Source organism: Exserohilum turcica, assembly GCF_000359705.1.
Source record: "Exserohilum turcica Et28A unplaced genomic scaffold SETTUscaffold_15, whole genome shotgun sequence".
NCBI lineage: Eukaryota > Fungi > Ascomycota > Dothideomycetes > Pleosporales > Pleosporaceae > Exserohilum > Exserohilum turcicum.
In genome coordinates, this window is record NW_007359970.1 from 1,111,527 (window position 1) to 1,127,448 (window position 15,922).

The 15,922-nt window shown below is 52.5% G+C and overlaps 6 protein-coding genes across 6 annotated transcripts; 5 read left to right on the forward strand and 1 right to left on the reverse strand.

Annotated features, from left to right (window-relative positions):
- The first annotated feature begins 1,129 nt into the window (after positions 1–1,129).
- SETTUDRAFT_168465 (uncharacterized protein) lies at positions 1,130–1,899 on the forward strand. Its single transcript, XM_008025838.1, has 2 exons — positions 1,130–1,217; positions 1,277–1,899. The coding sequence occupies exons 1-2, from the start codon at positions 1,202–1,204 to the stop codon at positions 1,465–1,467; spliced, it is 207 nt and encodes a 68-aa protein (XP_008024029.1). The 5' UTR covers positions 1,130–1,201; the 3' UTR covers positions 1,468–1,899.
- Positions 1,900–2,316: 417 nt separating this feature from the next.
- Positions 2,317–4,007, forward strand: SETTUDRAFT_184048 (uncharacterized protein; the record flags this gene model as incomplete). The annotated part of the gene is made up of 1 exon (XM_008025839.1): positions 2,317–4,007. The coding sequence occupies one exon, from the start codon at positions 2,317–2,319 to the stop codon at positions 3,925–3,927; it is 1,611 nt and encodes a 536-aa protein (XP_008024030.1). The 3' UTR covers positions 3,928–4,007.
- A 468-nt stretch (positions 4,008–4,475) lies between these two features.
- SETTUDRAFT_38711 (uncharacterized protein) lies at positions 4,476–5,153 on the forward strand (the record flags this gene model as incomplete). Its single annotated transcript, XM_008025573.1, has 1 exon — positions 4,476–5,153. One exon carries the CDS (start codon positions 4,476–4,478, stop codon positions 5,151–5,153), a length of 678 nt encoding a protein of 225 aa, XP_008023764.1.
- Positions 5,154–5,903: 750 nt separating this feature from the next.
- Positions 5,904–6,862, forward strand: SETTUDRAFT_107639 (uncharacterized protein; the record flags this gene model as incomplete). Its single annotated transcript, XM_008025840.1, has 2 exons — positions 5,904–6,399; positions 6,450–6,862. 2 exons carry the CDS (start codon positions 5,904–5,906, stop codon positions 6,860–6,862), a joined length of 909 nt encoding a protein of 302 aa, XP_008024031.1.
- Positions 6,863–6,988: 126 nt separating this feature from the next.
- On the reverse strand, positions 6,989–8,737 carry SETTUDRAFT_106973 (uncharacterized protein; the record flags this gene model as incomplete). The annotated part of the gene is made up of 2 exons (XM_008025841.1): positions 6,989–8,378; positions 8,466–8,737. The coding sequence occupies 2 exons, from the start codon at positions 8,735–8,737 to the stop codon at positions 6,989–6,991; spliced, it is 1,662 nt and encodes a 553-aa protein (XP_008024032.1).
- Positions 8,738–13,354: 4,617 nt separating this feature from the next.
- On the forward strand, positions 13,355–15,657 carry SETTUDRAFT_168467 (uncharacterized protein). The gene is made up of 2 exons (XM_008025842.1): positions 13,355–14,982; positions 15,036–15,657. The coding sequence occupies exons 1-2, from the start codon at positions 13,402–13,404 to the stop codon at positions 15,441–15,443; spliced, it is 1,989 nt and encodes a 662-aa protein (XP_008024033.1). The 5' UTR covers positions 13,355–13,401; the 3' UTR covers positions 15,444–15,657.
- The last annotated feature ends 265 nt before the right edge of the window (positions 15,658–15,922 follow it).

Sequence of the window (15,922 nt, forward strand, 5' to 3'; positions counted from 1 at the left end):
GAGTGAAAGGTGTGGCAGTTAGGGTAATCTTTCAGAAAAAGTATACTGCAGCAATTAATTGGGAATAAGTGTTGGGATATGGACATTGATAATGTACGCCAGACTGGCGGTGGAGACGGAGAAGGCCAGCAGCCTCGCCTTCACATGTCTGACATCTGGATGGTTTCAGACAACGTCATCGGCTTATCAAAACCCGTCTTCTGTTGACCAAGGGAGACGTCTGCCAAGACTTGCCACTCTCGCCTATCCATCTCTCACACCACTTATTCACATGAAGAATGACAAGTCGCAGCCTCCGCTGGATATCGGCCATATCAGCACATTACCATCCTCGTATCAGATGCGGCAACGTGGAAAGGGGCTATTCGAAGCAGTGCTGGCATTATGATTCGTCCTACACTCCCACCCCAGCACCATTAACACATACATATTATTGACATGATGGGGCTACGAGCCTCACCTTCATCTAGTTAAAACCCCTCCTAAATATCGTAGCTAGAAACAACCTACTTAGATACTTGTAGGCCTAAAAACCCTACACGTCTTATATAGCCCTTCGGGCTGAAAAAGGACGTTAAACTAGAATAATAATAATAATAATATATTGACATGATGGGATTCTAGCTCAGCAGAATTACAGGCAACAGGTCACCGACTTTCGATTCAGATCGGAAAGCCTCGCGCATCAGGTGATGAAGATCAGACCGACACTGCTGTTGAAAACAATGCTTCACCCTCCATCTGTCCGAGCCAGTAGGCGCTCTTGTCGGGCGAGAGAAGACTCATTCAAGACCCGCACCGGGCAGCGGGAGAAATATTTTCACAGGCAAAAAAGACATGTAGCCGATTTCCAGCGAGGCGTCATGACGAGGCTCAACGTCGGCCCTGAAAATCTCAGCCGCGCTAGCGGCTAACAGTGGGGCGGCACGCGTTATCGTCACTCCACCCGGCCCACGCCCATGGTCTGAAGGTCGTCCGACGCCGACTCTGGAAATCATCCGGGACAAGTCGGGATGCCTTTTACTCGCCCAGCTCATGATTTCATACAACTGGCAATCAGGATGAACAAGCAGCCGCGGAGAGCAGTGGTATAAGAGGACGAGGGGTGCGGCCAGTGTGGCCATCATTCACTCCACTCAACCTTAGCTCACTATCAACCATTTGCTAGACGCAAACCCTTTACAACATTCAAACCACCAAAATGCCTTCCTGCAAAGGTACTGTGCATCTTCTCCAACCACTCCACACCTGCACTCCATACTGACGACGCATCCAGACTCCATCTCTTCTACCCCAGCCGCGGTCTCGGGCGTCCCGACTCCAGCTACCCACACGGCTCCCACTTCGACGCGCGACACCCTCCACGCCGCTTCAGCTGCTCTGGGTCTCACGTCGCAAGGGCTAGACCTTTGCCCGCACTGCTTCCGCGAGATGTCACACTGCAACGAAAGATTCGAGTTCGCTTAATTCCGTCATACCTCGGTCGGCACGCTGGACGTCTCCGATTCTGTTCGGCGTGTATACTATGAGGACCCTCCTCCGCAGCAACGGCGTGCCGTTGCCTATCCCGAGGGGCTACGATTTCCTTTTGGTTGTTTGATACATGTGGGATGCTTTTTCCGAAATCACGTGTGGCGTTGAGGTGGCTGGTGCTTTTTGGCCGTCGGGCATGGCATAATTACCCCACTTTAAGAGCTGGAATTGGCGTTGGCATCATATACTTATACTCTGGCTCGCTTCTCAATTCATCTCAATTTGTTCAACTCCACTCGAAACTGCTCATCAGCCCCATGATTGCGGGAAATTCTAATGGATCGATTTTCACCACGCCAGAACAGCAGCTAACCATCGCAGCTACTGGACCCACCACGCAGGAGATCAGAATGCAGATAAAGTTCCAATAGCGCACCAAACGTTGGCTTTCGATACTTTTGCTTTTTTTCTGTCAACTCCCACCAACGTCGAATCAACGAAGACTCGCTTGAACAAATGCCGTGTGGCAAACATGACAAAAATCTTCCACATGCTTACGTCACCAAGGCTGTGGACGCCTTATCAACCTTTTCCCAAGACGTATCCAGCCACCACACCCGACCGTTTTGACATCGTATCTCTAGCTCAACGTGCTGATCATCTTCCTCGTTAGCTTTAGCAAAGCAAAGAGTCGGTGTGGGGGAGACACATCTGCAACGGGGAACCCGCCGATAACCGGACGGGCCTGCCGCTGTGCGTTAGTCTTGGCCCCCTCGTCAGTACTGCACAACTCCAGACTTTTCCCAACACCTCGTCTCCTACACCTGTAGGCCAAAATTCATCATGACTGCCGCGCAGGACCCAAGGCGCGCGTCGCCCGCCGACGAGACGACGCCTCTTCTGCTCCGCGACGAGCCCAAAGAAAGAGACGAAAAAGACTCCGGTGTCTCGGTATTATTTCGTGCCCTGCTCTGCGCATTCCTCGTCTCGTTAACCTTTGGCATCACTCAAGTCCCCATTCTCTTTGCCTTCCGCATCATGACTTGCGATGCCTACTACGAGCATCATGTCCCGGACCCCAATGCGACCGACATATGCGCCAAGCGCGAGATTGAAGCCGGAGCTGCTCGATCCTTTGCCCTCCTCGCGTCCTCAACCACCATCTTCGGCCTGGTCAATCTGCTCGTTGCGGGCTGGACCATCAAACGTTTAGGCGTCAAACTCGCGCTCATCATCCAGATCTTCTGGCCTGCTGTGCGCTTGCTCGTGCAAAACATTGGCATCATGCGTGGTAGCAGTCTAGGCATCATGATTGTGCAGTCCTCTCAGATCATCACAGTTGTTGGTGGGCCCAATGGCTATGTTCTCTGCCTCAATTCACTGGTCGCCGAGGTGGTTGGGCATGAGGGGCGCACGGGAGCGCTGGGCCGTCTCCAGGGCTGCATGTACTTTGGAAGTGCCATTGGCTTTCTCATCGGAGGCGTGGTAGGAGATTTGTTTGGCATCCTTGCTCCGTTTCGCATGACCTTAGCACTCTTCTTGCTCTGCTGCGCTTACGTCGCAGTGTCGCTGCCAGCCATGGACCCGCCAAAGGAAGACAAAGAAGCCTCACCCCACCAAACCGCGGGTGTTGCACGATTTTTCGGTCCCCTCCGAATCTTTGCACCGCAGAAATGGGAGCTTCCCAATGGTCACGTTCGCCTCCAGTTTGGAGCATTGACCCTGGGTATCGGCGTTTTCCTAGGCATCCTCGCGACGGGCTATATCCCTGTATTGCTTCAGATGTATGCGACGGCCGAGTTTAGCTTCGGTACCAAGGAGAACGGGGCTTTGATCTTCTTGTACTCGTCGCTTAGAGGAGGCTTTCTCTCGTTCGTGTTTCCCCGTGTCATCGCTGCAGGGCGCAGATGGCTCGGTGATGGCGGCAACAAGGACAGACTAGAGACTGAGGAACAACAGCCGCCAGTCCATGTCCGCGCTGCATCGCCATCGCCAGCCATCATCGAATCCGTCGATACCATGGAGAACGAAGAGCCACCGAATCCGGAGCCAGCCAACCAGCAAGAGACGTACACATTTGATCTGTTCTATGCGCGCTTTAGTCTCCTCCTGGATGGTATCCTGACAGGCCTTGCGATACTCGTGTCTAGGGGATGGCAGATGTACCTGGTGGCCATACTACTGCCCTTTGCTGCAGGAACCGGCGCCGCGTCCAAGGGATCCATTCTCCAGATGCTGCCGGAGAGTGAGCGCGTAGATGCTCTCAGCGGCATCACGCTGGTGGAAAACATTGCGCGACTGTCCACCACTGCCGTTTTTGGATTGGCTTTCGCCGCCCTTGCGGAAGTTGGAAAGAGTTATCTCACGTTTGTATGCAATGCGGCTGTTGCGCTGCTCGGCTTTCTCGTCCTGCTTTCCACCCGCTTCCCGCCCAAAGGTAGTCGTCGCGCGTAAACTGGGACACGATGATAAATTTTCAATGGAATTGGCCGTATATATGAATCAATATGAACAGTTGGCGGTCACAATCTTACTCCTATGCAGCACTTGCTCAAAAAGAAGTCGAATCCAACAGTCCCTCTAACGGTAGGGGGGCTAGCACTAGCCCTGTTCGATTTCTGTTGTGGTAGTGTACACGTTACCATGATAGCCTTAGACTGGCGCATCCATTGTTGTCTAAGCACACGGCACTGCGGCGTATAGCAACGTTTTCCAAGCTCTCTGCCGAGACTCATGATTGTGGCTGAATCCTTCTACGGAAGAATGACCGCAAAACCATTGGTCCATTCTATCTGTCCAAGATCAGGCGCACCGCCGCAACGGCCTGTCGTTCAGCATACTTCAAGGCCCCAGCCTCACCTTTCACGCCATGTTTTGCAAGATATCCCTGGATGTGCCAAGACCTCATACTGGTAGAGAATTAGAAACGCGTAAAAAGAACAGAAGTTTTCGCCATGCATACGTTATTTTTTCCGCTGCTGTGGCTCCTGACCCATCCGATCATGGCACAAGACAACCTCCTCACCTTTCTCTATCTCGATCTCCTCGGGATTGGCGTCTCGACTCTCGTCTTCGTCGCCTCTGACGACATTGCAACAACATATGAGAACTACTGTCCTCCAACCCCCACATTGTCCACTCCAACCCCCGCACAAACCGCACCCTCACATCTCTCTGCACCCCAAGAGCTGCCCAGACCTACTTTCTGCGCCAACTTTACCATGTTCCAAGGCCCGTCAACCTGGGGCCTCAATCGCACCATCACACGCTCGAATCTGCAGACGTACAATGGAGACTGCACGTGGACTGGTAGCGGCGCGTTCACTGCCGTCCCGATTACGTGTGATGCGGATGCGAAAGGGGAGATGTATGGGCGTGAGTTTAGTAGGGGGACGCCGGTGACTTTTCAGCCGAGCGAGTTGAGTGCGAAGACGAATGGGTTTGGGTTTGCGGTTGCGACGGTGGTGTCAGGGACGGAGACCGGGACGACGGGGAGTAGTATGGTGAGGGAGACAGGTGAGGGGAATGGGGGAGAGGCAGAGGCTACAGGGACAGGGACACAGGGTATGGGGACGCAGACGGGGAGTCAAGCTATGGCAGGTCGAGCGCCGTTTCCAACGGGCGTCGTGGCCATGGTGGGGAGTGCGTTCGTGGTTGGAGCTGCTGCTTGGGTGCTCTAAAGGCCAAGGAGGATGAAAATGGTGATGATGGTTCATGGAGAGTTTGTGTTTGAATAGTACTATGTTGCAAACTTCTACCGGGATTACCATGTCCAGAATAGTATAGCACTTCGATGCTTGGTATACGCACCTGGTCATGAGTATCTGCTATGTATACACAGCAATGTCAGTCATGTGTATGGTTTGGTCAGCTCAAACTCTTACATGTGACAGAAATATTCGGTAGCTGATTAATCGTGGTCTACTAAGGACAAATTGCGATGACGTGACGTCTGTTGATGCGAACAGGGCCGCGAGATAGTCCAGCCGTGGCTCGGCGACTAACACGACTTATCGCCGTCTCCGGGCCTGGGGTTAACGCCGACGTGGATTACAGCCACAAGCCCGATATCTCAGGCGTGGCTCATAAGCTCAAAGACGTCTTGGTGTCTCTCGCAAAATCACAGTCAAAACCAGTACTTTTGCCAACATCAGACTGAAGAAAATATGAAGAGCTGGCGACACTCAAGCACCAACCGATTGATTAGCCCGAGCTCGACCCGATTACAGTCTATTTCCACTGCCCACTTCCCAGTGCATCAGCATAGCCTGTTGCGTCCACGGGTTGCTGCCAGGCTATATCCAGTCATCAGTAGTTCGACTGGAAAGACTTTGGCTACCGGCTCAACCAGACGGACGATATCCATACTTGCAACTTCCACGGAACACTTTTCACCATTCCTACAATCTGATCAACAAAACTCGTACAGCATGGCGACTTCAACGGTTCCCGAGCCGACTATTCATAGCATCTTCGAAGACAGAACAGGCACATGGCAATACGTGGTCGCGGATCCCGTGACCAAAAAAGCCGCCCTCATTGACGCAGTGCTGGATTTCGACGCGGGCTCCAAAACCATTAGCACAGTGACGGCCGACAACTTACTGGCGACCATTTCACATCACGGATATCAGGTGGACAAAATCCTCGAGACACATGCACACGCCGATCACCTGACAGCAGCGTCTTACCTTCAGTACCGACTCGAGCAAATCCAGGGTTTCCGGCCTCCCATTTGCATCGGCAAGCGCATTGAAGAGGTCCAGCGGCGATTTGCTGCCAAATACAGCATTCCAGCTGATGAGTATGAAGGGGTGTTTGACCGTCTTCTTGACGACGACGAGGAATTTGCATTGGGGCAGCTGACTGTCCGTGTCATGCATCTCCCCGGCCATACGCCCGACCACATTGGGTACCAGATTGCTAGTAAGTCTGCATGCGGAAAGTACTTGCAACAGGTGCTGATGAGCAAGCAGAAAACGTGTTTTGTGGCGACTCGATATTCCACGCCGACATTGGCACCGCGCGCTGCGACTTTCCGGGCGGCAGCGCAAGAGCCCTGTATACGTCGGCGCAGAGACTGCTAAGTCTGCCGGAGGATGTCAAGATTTGGACGGGCCATGACTATCCGTCGTGCCCGGGGCGGTGCGAGCCCGTGCCCTGGCTGACCGTTGGCGAGCACCGGGAAAGGAATAAGCATGTTTCCAAGAATGTAGCCGAGGCTGACTTTCTCGTGCTGCGACACGAGCGAGATGCTGGACTCGCGGCGCCAAAATTGCTGCATCCTTCGTTGCAGATTAACATTCGCGCTGGCAGACTTCCTCGACTGACGCCTGGCGGTGAGCGCTTGATGCCTTTTCCACTCCGACTGGCGTGTGAGGCATGGTAGATGCAATCTCTTTGCAACTGGATTGAGTTGACTCATGGGCTTACGAGCATGTGTTAATAGCGTTTCGGGGGTGATTCCTAATATAGATGGCATTTCGATAGCATTCTCCGTAAGCGTCAGGTGGAGCTATGTGTTTATTGTGCTGTTCTCAAGACCCATAAGGTCGTACAGATTGTGGAAATCGATGTCATCGAAACGATTCCGTTCAACCAGTGTGCTTACCGGTGGTAGCGGACTTGTAGTCGAATGGCGCGACCCTTGAAACACGGCACATGCAACTTTCTTCAACGTGCGCAGTACGCTTTCGGCCACGGTCCAGTGGCGGCTGAGTGTTTTGCATACGCCAAGTAGTAATTTGACGCGGTCCGAGTGCTGTTCCATGCACGAATCAAGGCTTCTTCCGTGGACGGCACCGACAGACAGCTGGACGACGGTAGCGAGAGCAAGTGGATATATGAAGATTGGGCTGTGCTTTTGTGCAGGCGCTTGCAGGGCGGCAAGCATGGATATGGTTCTGGAGGCTTCGACGGCCTTGACCGAATGCACGTGTTGGCGGTTGCAAGGACACAGGAATTTGGAGCAGTCAGCCCCCGGCACAATCTGTGTGAGAGGATTAGGACTTGCTAGGTCACCTCTGGGGTAGTGCAAGAGAATGATGCTCCACTGGATAATGGCATGGGCCTGGAACATGAGCTCGTCCAGCTCGCCAAACGTGTTTGAGATTTCTGCCTCGCTTTTGCTACGCGGCAGGTGGTGGATGAAGGCAGCCAGAGAATTATCCACGGCTTGAATGTGGTCTCGGTGTACACCGTGTGTTCCCGTGATTGTCAGGGCTCGCCCGAGAAGGCGAACCGCCTCGATACGATAGCACGAGGAAGAAAAGACCTTTTCTTCTTCTTCAAAAACATTGGCGTGGAATTCGGCAAGCGTTGGCGGGACAAAGCACATCCCCCCCTCGTAGATGAAGTCTTCGCACGGCAGAAGGACGTCTGCATCCATTGTCCTAGTCTTGAAGGTCGACTTTCGCTGCAAGGCGGCCATGCAGCCGTCAATGACGTAGAGCTCGTACCAGGTCCTTCGCATGCTCTCTTGCAGGATGGTCGAGTCTCGGGCATGGTCTGCGGCAAAGTCGCGCTTGTGCATGCCGAGTGCCACGGCGTCTTCGATGGCCGCGTCGAGCATGTTTTGGCCTTCATCCACGGCGTTCTGGGCGAAAAGAGCAATCGAGTACAGGAGTTTTGCCTGCACGCCCGAGGGAGTAGGCTGGCTCGCGTCGGCCAGTTGGCGCAATGCACATTGGCGCAGCTCGTTCCGCTGGGCCGTCTGGGAAAAGCAGCCGCCGACGTAGTGCACGACGGCCTTGAGACAGCACGGGTAGTGGTGGTCCCAGTACATGTGCCTGGGGACGAGGATGGGGTGGCTGGCGTGGAAATTGACATAGTAGAGATCGACGAGCTGCTCATCATCGGCCCAGGCTGGGGGCGGCCCGCTGTGCAGTAGCAGCGGGTCCTCGGGGCTGGCTAGGGGCATGTCCTGAAAGCATGGGGTATCGGTAGTAGCTGGATCCAGCGGCAGCGGCGGCGCATCACAGAGGGGGGGAAACAGAGGTGGCGTGGCAGTGGACGACGTGTAGGGCCTGGCTTCAGCCAGAGTGGTCTGGCTGGTGTTGATGCTGGAGCTGGCACACGACGGTACCAAGCGCGCCGCGCCACGCCGGCGGCCACGGGCAGACTGCTTGTAGGTGCAGGCATATCCGCGGGCCTTGCAGCGGTCACACGTGGGCCTGCCCCCGTCGCACTTGAGATGGGTGCGGCGGCACTCGAGGCAGGCGAGCGGCGCTGGTCGGGCGTGGGGCGTGGGCGCCGATGGCGGCATCGCATGTGCGGGCGGGTGTGGGGATGGAAACCAGCAGGCTGCAAGTAACGTGATGGTGGTCGAGGTGGAAAACGGATGGACGGATGGATTGGATGGGATTGCATGTGGATGCGGCGTGAAACGAAGACGCCGAAAGCGCATCACGGAAAGGAAATGCCAACGACGCTAGCCGGCCCTTTTGGCTCCCATGCGCGGAGTCGCCGAGGCAAGCGCGCCCTTCGCCGACCTGCCAGCTGATGAAGCACTTCTTCGCCCGTCGTCGCTCGCCCCGGATGTGCCCGGCATTGACGAGCACAGAATTCTGAACGCAGTGCCCAATGCCATTGTCGCCCTCGTACATCTCTTCAGTAATCAGGCGCTTGTTGTGGCGTGGATGCTGGAGCTGATGTAGCCATGGGGTATATGAATATACCATGGCTCGGGCCACACTCCAACCGGCGTATCGCGGCATTTCTGGTAACGATAATAGAAGCTTCGTCGGTTCCTCAGCTGGTGAAATGGACGGGGATGGATATTGGATGATATGCATGCATGGATGGATGTATGGTTTGTGGTGCTACCTGGAGGTGCAATGATGCTCGGGAATACTATCATAGCACGCTGATCGCGGGTGACCTTGCCTAATCAGTGCTAGTGTGATACTAGCGTGGTGGGCCGAGTGTCTGATCCATGAGATGCTACCAAGTCAACTACTGACCTACCTACGTACTATTACTCTACATGAGCTCTGCTTGAAGCAACAAGGAAAATTTGACGGGGCTACAAAAGGCGTTGGTGTATGGGAGAAGCCGCAGAATACGAACTAGGCTCTGAAACAATTAGGAGGCGTGAGGAGCCAAGCATGCCCCAAAGACTGCTTGAAAAACGAGGCACACCACAAGGCTATATGACGACAACTCCTATTTCAATTCTATAGTTAGGTACAAGTGCGTGTTGGCCGAAGTATAGCATACACAATCGCAACACAAATCGCTAAATATGATTATGTAGTCTTGTTTGTGGGATATTACTTTTGCAGAGGCCGCGCGAACGACGTGCTTCGCAGCACTCTTGGTGGACAAGAATAGTCGAGTAAATCCGCCCCCCCCCCCACACCATAACGGCGCAACATGTATCATCTAGCAGCGTAGTCTACAATGTTATGAAAGACAAGAAATCTATTTAGATACGAATAAAACTCTATGTAATATACAGAGTAAATAAACCCAAGTGCGTAGCCGTTCTAGCGGTAGCGGGTGAAGCCGCAGCTTTGTTTCTGGTACGTAGGGCGGTTTTGCTTCGAGCATTTTTGTCCACCGGGAGCCGCTGCGTGTCGGGTGTAGGCCAAGGGAGCCTATCAGCATCCATGCGCAGAATGTCCCTCATAGGCATGCCCACCAATATGTGCACTGGGTGTTCTCAGGCCAACATGAAGTCCTTCCATTTATTCCAGTATCATCGTATTTCCCTGGCCCACCGCTGCAGCACCAGTAGTCAGGATCTCCATATTTCACTTTATCAACTGTGCAAACATTGCTGTGACATGTGCCCGAACCGTGGCAGTGTAGATTTCGACCAGCGAGAGGTTGCAGTCTGGCGTCATATCTTGCCAGAACGCACGATGCGAAGAGAGCCATGTGGAATATCTCGGTGCGCATGATTGTGAATGCAACGAGAAACTGCCTCGAGTGATTGGTACAGGCCCGCAATGTAGTGCAGATAGGTGAATAATGAGTGGTGTTCAAATCGATGAGTGGTGTTCAAATCGATGAGTGGTGTGTAGATGGGTGAGTTAGTGTGTGAGTATAAACAAGTCTTCCAAGCTTGCTAGAACCAGCTTATATATGTAGACATGTAAAAGTATACTAGTCCCAGAGGATATCGCATACGCTGACAGTAAGACCTAGCCATTATTCTACACGGAGGTGCCTTCTAGAAGCCCTTGCCTGGCTTGCCGGAAACCGTGTGAAGACACTTCCCGATCAGCATCACTGTCCGGCAGTCCTACCCACTTTGCCTACGCTTGCTACCACCGTTTAAGCTCGATAACCCGCTTAACACTGAATCCACGCCAGCACCTGCTTCCCAAGACAGTTTCACTCCAGCGCTGCTGCTACCTCCGACCTCCCTCTGCTCTGTTCCCCTCGCCTGGCATCGACACATCTCAACTATTGGTACTATCTACCATAATCAATACATGTGTTAATTTAAGATGCATGCGCTAATAGCGTTATACGATAGAGGCTAGTCTCAAAGCTATGCAATGTGAAACATGCGATTGTGAAATCATGGTACGATCATTGAGTGAGGCCATGCGGCCAGACAGATACGCAAAAAAATACGAACTCCGTCGTACAGCTGCCGTTCTATCCACAGTCAGCACAGCTTATTAATACCGTTACTACGTCTTATTAATAGAAATAAGAGTACGCTAGCAACCTCGATCTTGACTCATGCGGGGTCTCGACTCAGGGCCTCTTCGCTTCTCCCCATCATGATTGCGGTTACGATCACGGTCCGCTTTCCAACGGCTGCCGAAAAAATGGTCAGACTAGTCAGGCTAGTCATGCTAGTGCATTCACTGCACACAGAGCAAGTGTATCGCTTGAGCATTTTTGGTTAGATATATAACTAATCAATACTTAATCCCGTCACCTCTCGGACGTCTGGTCAACAAGAACAAGGTCTCCCCTACCACAACTTGTTACCTATCCCTTAAAATCATGGCTGCAGAATTAAACTTTGCGATTAATTAGACTCCGTCAATCACGGCGCATGCGATTATGTGAAGTGTATGCTATTGTTGATTGGTTCGAGGAGACATAAAGGCCGAGCAGAAGGCCTCACTTTCTATCAAATTTTCGTTTCCGTAGCTCTATATACTGTTTTGCAAGTCTCCTGAGAGGGCACGCGGAGATTACATATAGGCCGCGTGCAGGTCACGTGCTTCCAGCCGCATCGTCCAGTAGGATCGAACAGAGTCCTTGAACTCCATTCACATTTTACTCGCGCCACGCGCCAACCGGAGGTTTGGCCAGGAGCAGCCTATTTGACGGATTCCTTGCGGCTATGCCTATCCAGGCAGGCGGTGTAACAGTCCAAAGCTAACAATGCCACGGAATCTTGAGTCGTAACCAGGACTACGTGGAGGGCATCAACGGTAAATACTCACATACGAGGGTGATGCTAGCCAGCGCTATTGCAAGTAAAAAGAAGAATTTTTTCTCAATTTAGAAAGAAAGGCCAAAGACCAGCCCATGTCTATATCAGAAGGTGATAAACACCGCAAAGTAGTTTTCACATGAGCTTGTTTTATATACTTGCAGCTTGCATGTACAATGACCAAGCCGAGTATATGATAAATAGTATCATATGTTAAATAAAGAATTACTAAAGAAGAGAGCAAGAGATGCTTCTTATCTGACTTGGTCAAATCTTCAGCACGTGCAATTGACATTACAACTAGCCACGTGCGCTCACAAAGGCAAAGTTTTGAACACGAGGCCCAGCCTGTCACACGTACTCGAATTTCTAACCGAGTTATCCTGAACTACTTCCAGTCTCGCTTAGAACTTAATTAGAATTCGTCAAGATGGAACTAAACTTTATTTTCCACGTGGATTTTTAAATTTTTTTCCAGAATAAGCGTTCAATAAAGTATAAATTCTTCTGCCGTGTATGGTGGGGGGCCAGACTCAGGGAGCGCTATACTTGGGCAGCTCTACACCTACTCTACTTACCTATAACTATAAATACTTACCACGCTCCATGCTACAGAAAAACGTGTCACACATCTCGACTATAATGCAAGCTGGAATGACCACAGCTTTGGGTACCGCGCCGGCATCACGTCGGTCTTAACTTCCGCTATACGATGGACTGGTCATCGTTATAACAGGTGTCTAACAACACACGGTATGGTATCATGGGCCGAGATGACTGCCGTTTGTTTTATCGGGCACCACGCAAACCACGCCCAGGACCAACCAGCTTCGGTATATGAAGCCATTGACGGCATGTCTACATAATCCTCTATTGTACGCCTAGACGGCTTGCCTGCAGCCGCGGATCCACAGCTACCACACTTCCGCGACCCTACGCCACAGCCCTGGGCCAGATATCCGACACAGGACATGGCCGAGTCCAGGAACTGGGCCTGTCCGCCTCCTCTTATCTTTCGTACGCCGCGCTTTGCACTGCCCAGAGCGTAGGCGCGCAAATCATAGCCTGTTGCAAAACATGAAGGTGCCGTTCCACCCGATGATGTCTTGGCAGCCAAGACGCGCCTCCGCACCCTTGGCTCCTGGTCCACCTACCATTCACCTCTGGGAGCCTATTATACTCGGCTCTGGGTAGTGTTTCCAGCCACACGCGTGCGCAGGAAACACCCTGGCACATGGCACTGCATCCGAATTGGCGTGGGAGTGAGGTTCTTGATTCAGTGCTGGATGCACGGTGACGCGCGCCATGGCCCTGCTTTTGGATCAAGAATGCTGGGCTCAAGAAGTAACTATTAGCCCATTTCCCATTCACTTATCATAATCTTGACAATTGGTCTGTTATCTCTAACTTTTCCACTGCTTGGGTTGCTCTTCTCACTACCCAGCTTTCCATGATCCAGTTTTCCCCGGCCACATTCTCCACACTGCCTCCCTGAGTGCGCACAACAGGCTCCTTTAACTATCATGAACACCGTACGCAGGGTCTTACGGGCCATGTTCCCACCGCCACGAGTGGCGCCTGATGGTCGTGCTGAATGGCCTTCTCGGACACCCTACGTTCTGGCTTCCATGGGCGGCGCAATGGGATTCGGTAACCTTTTGCGTTTTCCTTCTCAGGTCTTCAATAACAACGGTATCCAATGGTTCATACCATATCTCATGGCTATTGGTCTCCTCGCCATCCCCGCTCTTGTTCTGGAGGTTGCGATAGGGCAGGCTTATCGCAGCGGCTGCGTCATAGCCTATAATGGCCTTGACCGACGTTTTGCTGGCGTTGGCTTCGGTATAGTCTGTGTCGGTTACGCTGTCGCCGTTTACTACATTCCCATCCTCTCCTGGGTCATGGTGTACTTCCGCAACTCTTTCCAGTCAGCCGACAACTTTCCATGGAACGATGATCCGCAGGCATACTTTGACCATGTCGTCAACACGGTGCCTGCAATTCCAGCTGAATACAGTGGCGGCTCAGTGACCAGATACACCGTTTACCCTGGTACAAGCCTGGATGGAGAACTGGTTGGTTGGGTTCTGTTCTCATGGTTCGTTGTGTGGATATGTCTCTACAAGGGCGTCGCTATCACCGCGCGCGTTGTCTACATCACCATTGTCCTGCCCATTGTCCTCACTATCATCCTTGTTGGCCGCGGGGCTTCGCTGCCCAATGCTGGCCGAGGAATCAAACTGTACTTTGGCGAGTTCAACGGCGGCCAGCTCGCATCCGGAAAGATCTGGCAGGCAGCCTGCAGCCAGGTCTTCTACTCGACAGGTGTCGGTTTCGGCTACTACACCGCATACGCGTCTTACAACTCCAAATTTGCGGATGCTGTTCAAGACGCCATCATGATCTGCACGTCCAACGCCCTGTTTGAGTCTTTTGCGGCATTTGCCGTCTTTGGTGTTGTCGGTTTCATGAACATGCAGCCGGGTCAGGGCGACCCCGTTGGCACCTATACCCTTGGTTTCCACACCCTCCCGAGCGCCATTCGGGAAATGCCAGGCGCACCGTTCTGGGCAGTGCTGTTCTTCTTGACCTTATTCCTCCTCGGTATCAGTTCATCGTTTGCCATGCTAGACGCCATGATCACGACCCTTTGCGACACCCACTGGGGCCGGAAATACAAGCATTCGACCATCGCCACTATCGTTACCGTCATTTCAGCTCTCTTGTCGCTGTTCTACTCGACTGAATTTGGCTACGAAGCTACCAACTGTGTCGATGCTTGGATCAGTAACATTTCACTCATTATGGTTGTGTGGGCCGAGTGCGTCTGCGCCACTTCATTCTACCGCTACGTCGATGTCATGGGTCAGGTGGGCGCACCCGCTTTCTGGATATATCAGTGTACCTATATCGGGGCTCAGGTCATCGGCAATGTCGTTGCGCACACTGTTTCAGATAAAGCTGGTGCCGGAGCTGGATTCGCGGTCTATATCGTTGGCACAATTGTTGCTACTCTCATCGCGAGAGATCCGACTGTTCCTGCACCAAAGTTCTGCGGGCGCAATAAGTTCTTGAACCGCATCTGGTGGTTTGGACTGTATTCGGTAAGTAGAAGGCAGCTTCATTAGTGTACGAATGTGCTTCTGACATCTTCCAGGGTAACCAACTCGCGCGAGACCTCAACTACGTAGTGTGCGTTGGCAAACAGTGGCGTCTCCCTGTATTCTGGGCGCCCACCCTCCGCTACTTCGCCGCGCCAGTTCTCTCCATCATCTTCGCCTTCGCCTACCCCTCATTCTACGCTGTTCGTGGTGACCCGCTCCAGATTTTCGGCTTTGCAGTCGCCCATCTTATCGTTCTCGTCGCCATAGTCGGTTTCATCGTACCCAAGAGCATGAACATCTTCATTCCACCGGAGCGCCGCGAGGAAGGGAACAGACAGTATGCACCACAGACTCTGCTAGGAAAAGACGACACGAACATTGTTGGTGGTGTGAGGCCCAGCCAAGGAGAGGAGGCTGGCTTGTCACCAGTTGACAGTACCGAAAAGACGGAAGAGAAGTAAGTCGCACGTGAAACAACGTCTGAATAAATTGGATTAACGTGACGGATAAGCGAGTCGGTCAGACAAGCGAGTGGGTCACCCTACCAACTTTGATCACCCACCACACCTTTGCGTACAATGCCTCTAAGCCACGCTTCTTAGTTAATCTCTCACGAGGCAGATATTCAGCTTGCTCTCTCTTCTTTAGATAGAAACCAAATCTAAAGTACCTAACGCGCTGCTATAGCCTTTAATATTCTAAAATTAACACTAATTGACTAACGCGCTAGAAAGCGCGCGCAACGCGATTGCCAGCCCAACTCAAAGAAGCTTACCAAGCTAGAAGAGGAGGTAATAGTTAGTCATATACTTAATCTTGACTCACGTGGATTTGCGCCCACGTACGCCGCTATACGCGATATGGCTAATAAGCTGCTAGCTGCGCGCGGCGCTAGCTAGGTTAGGCAGAAGTGGCCAGCTAACTTTGTCAAGCGTATAGA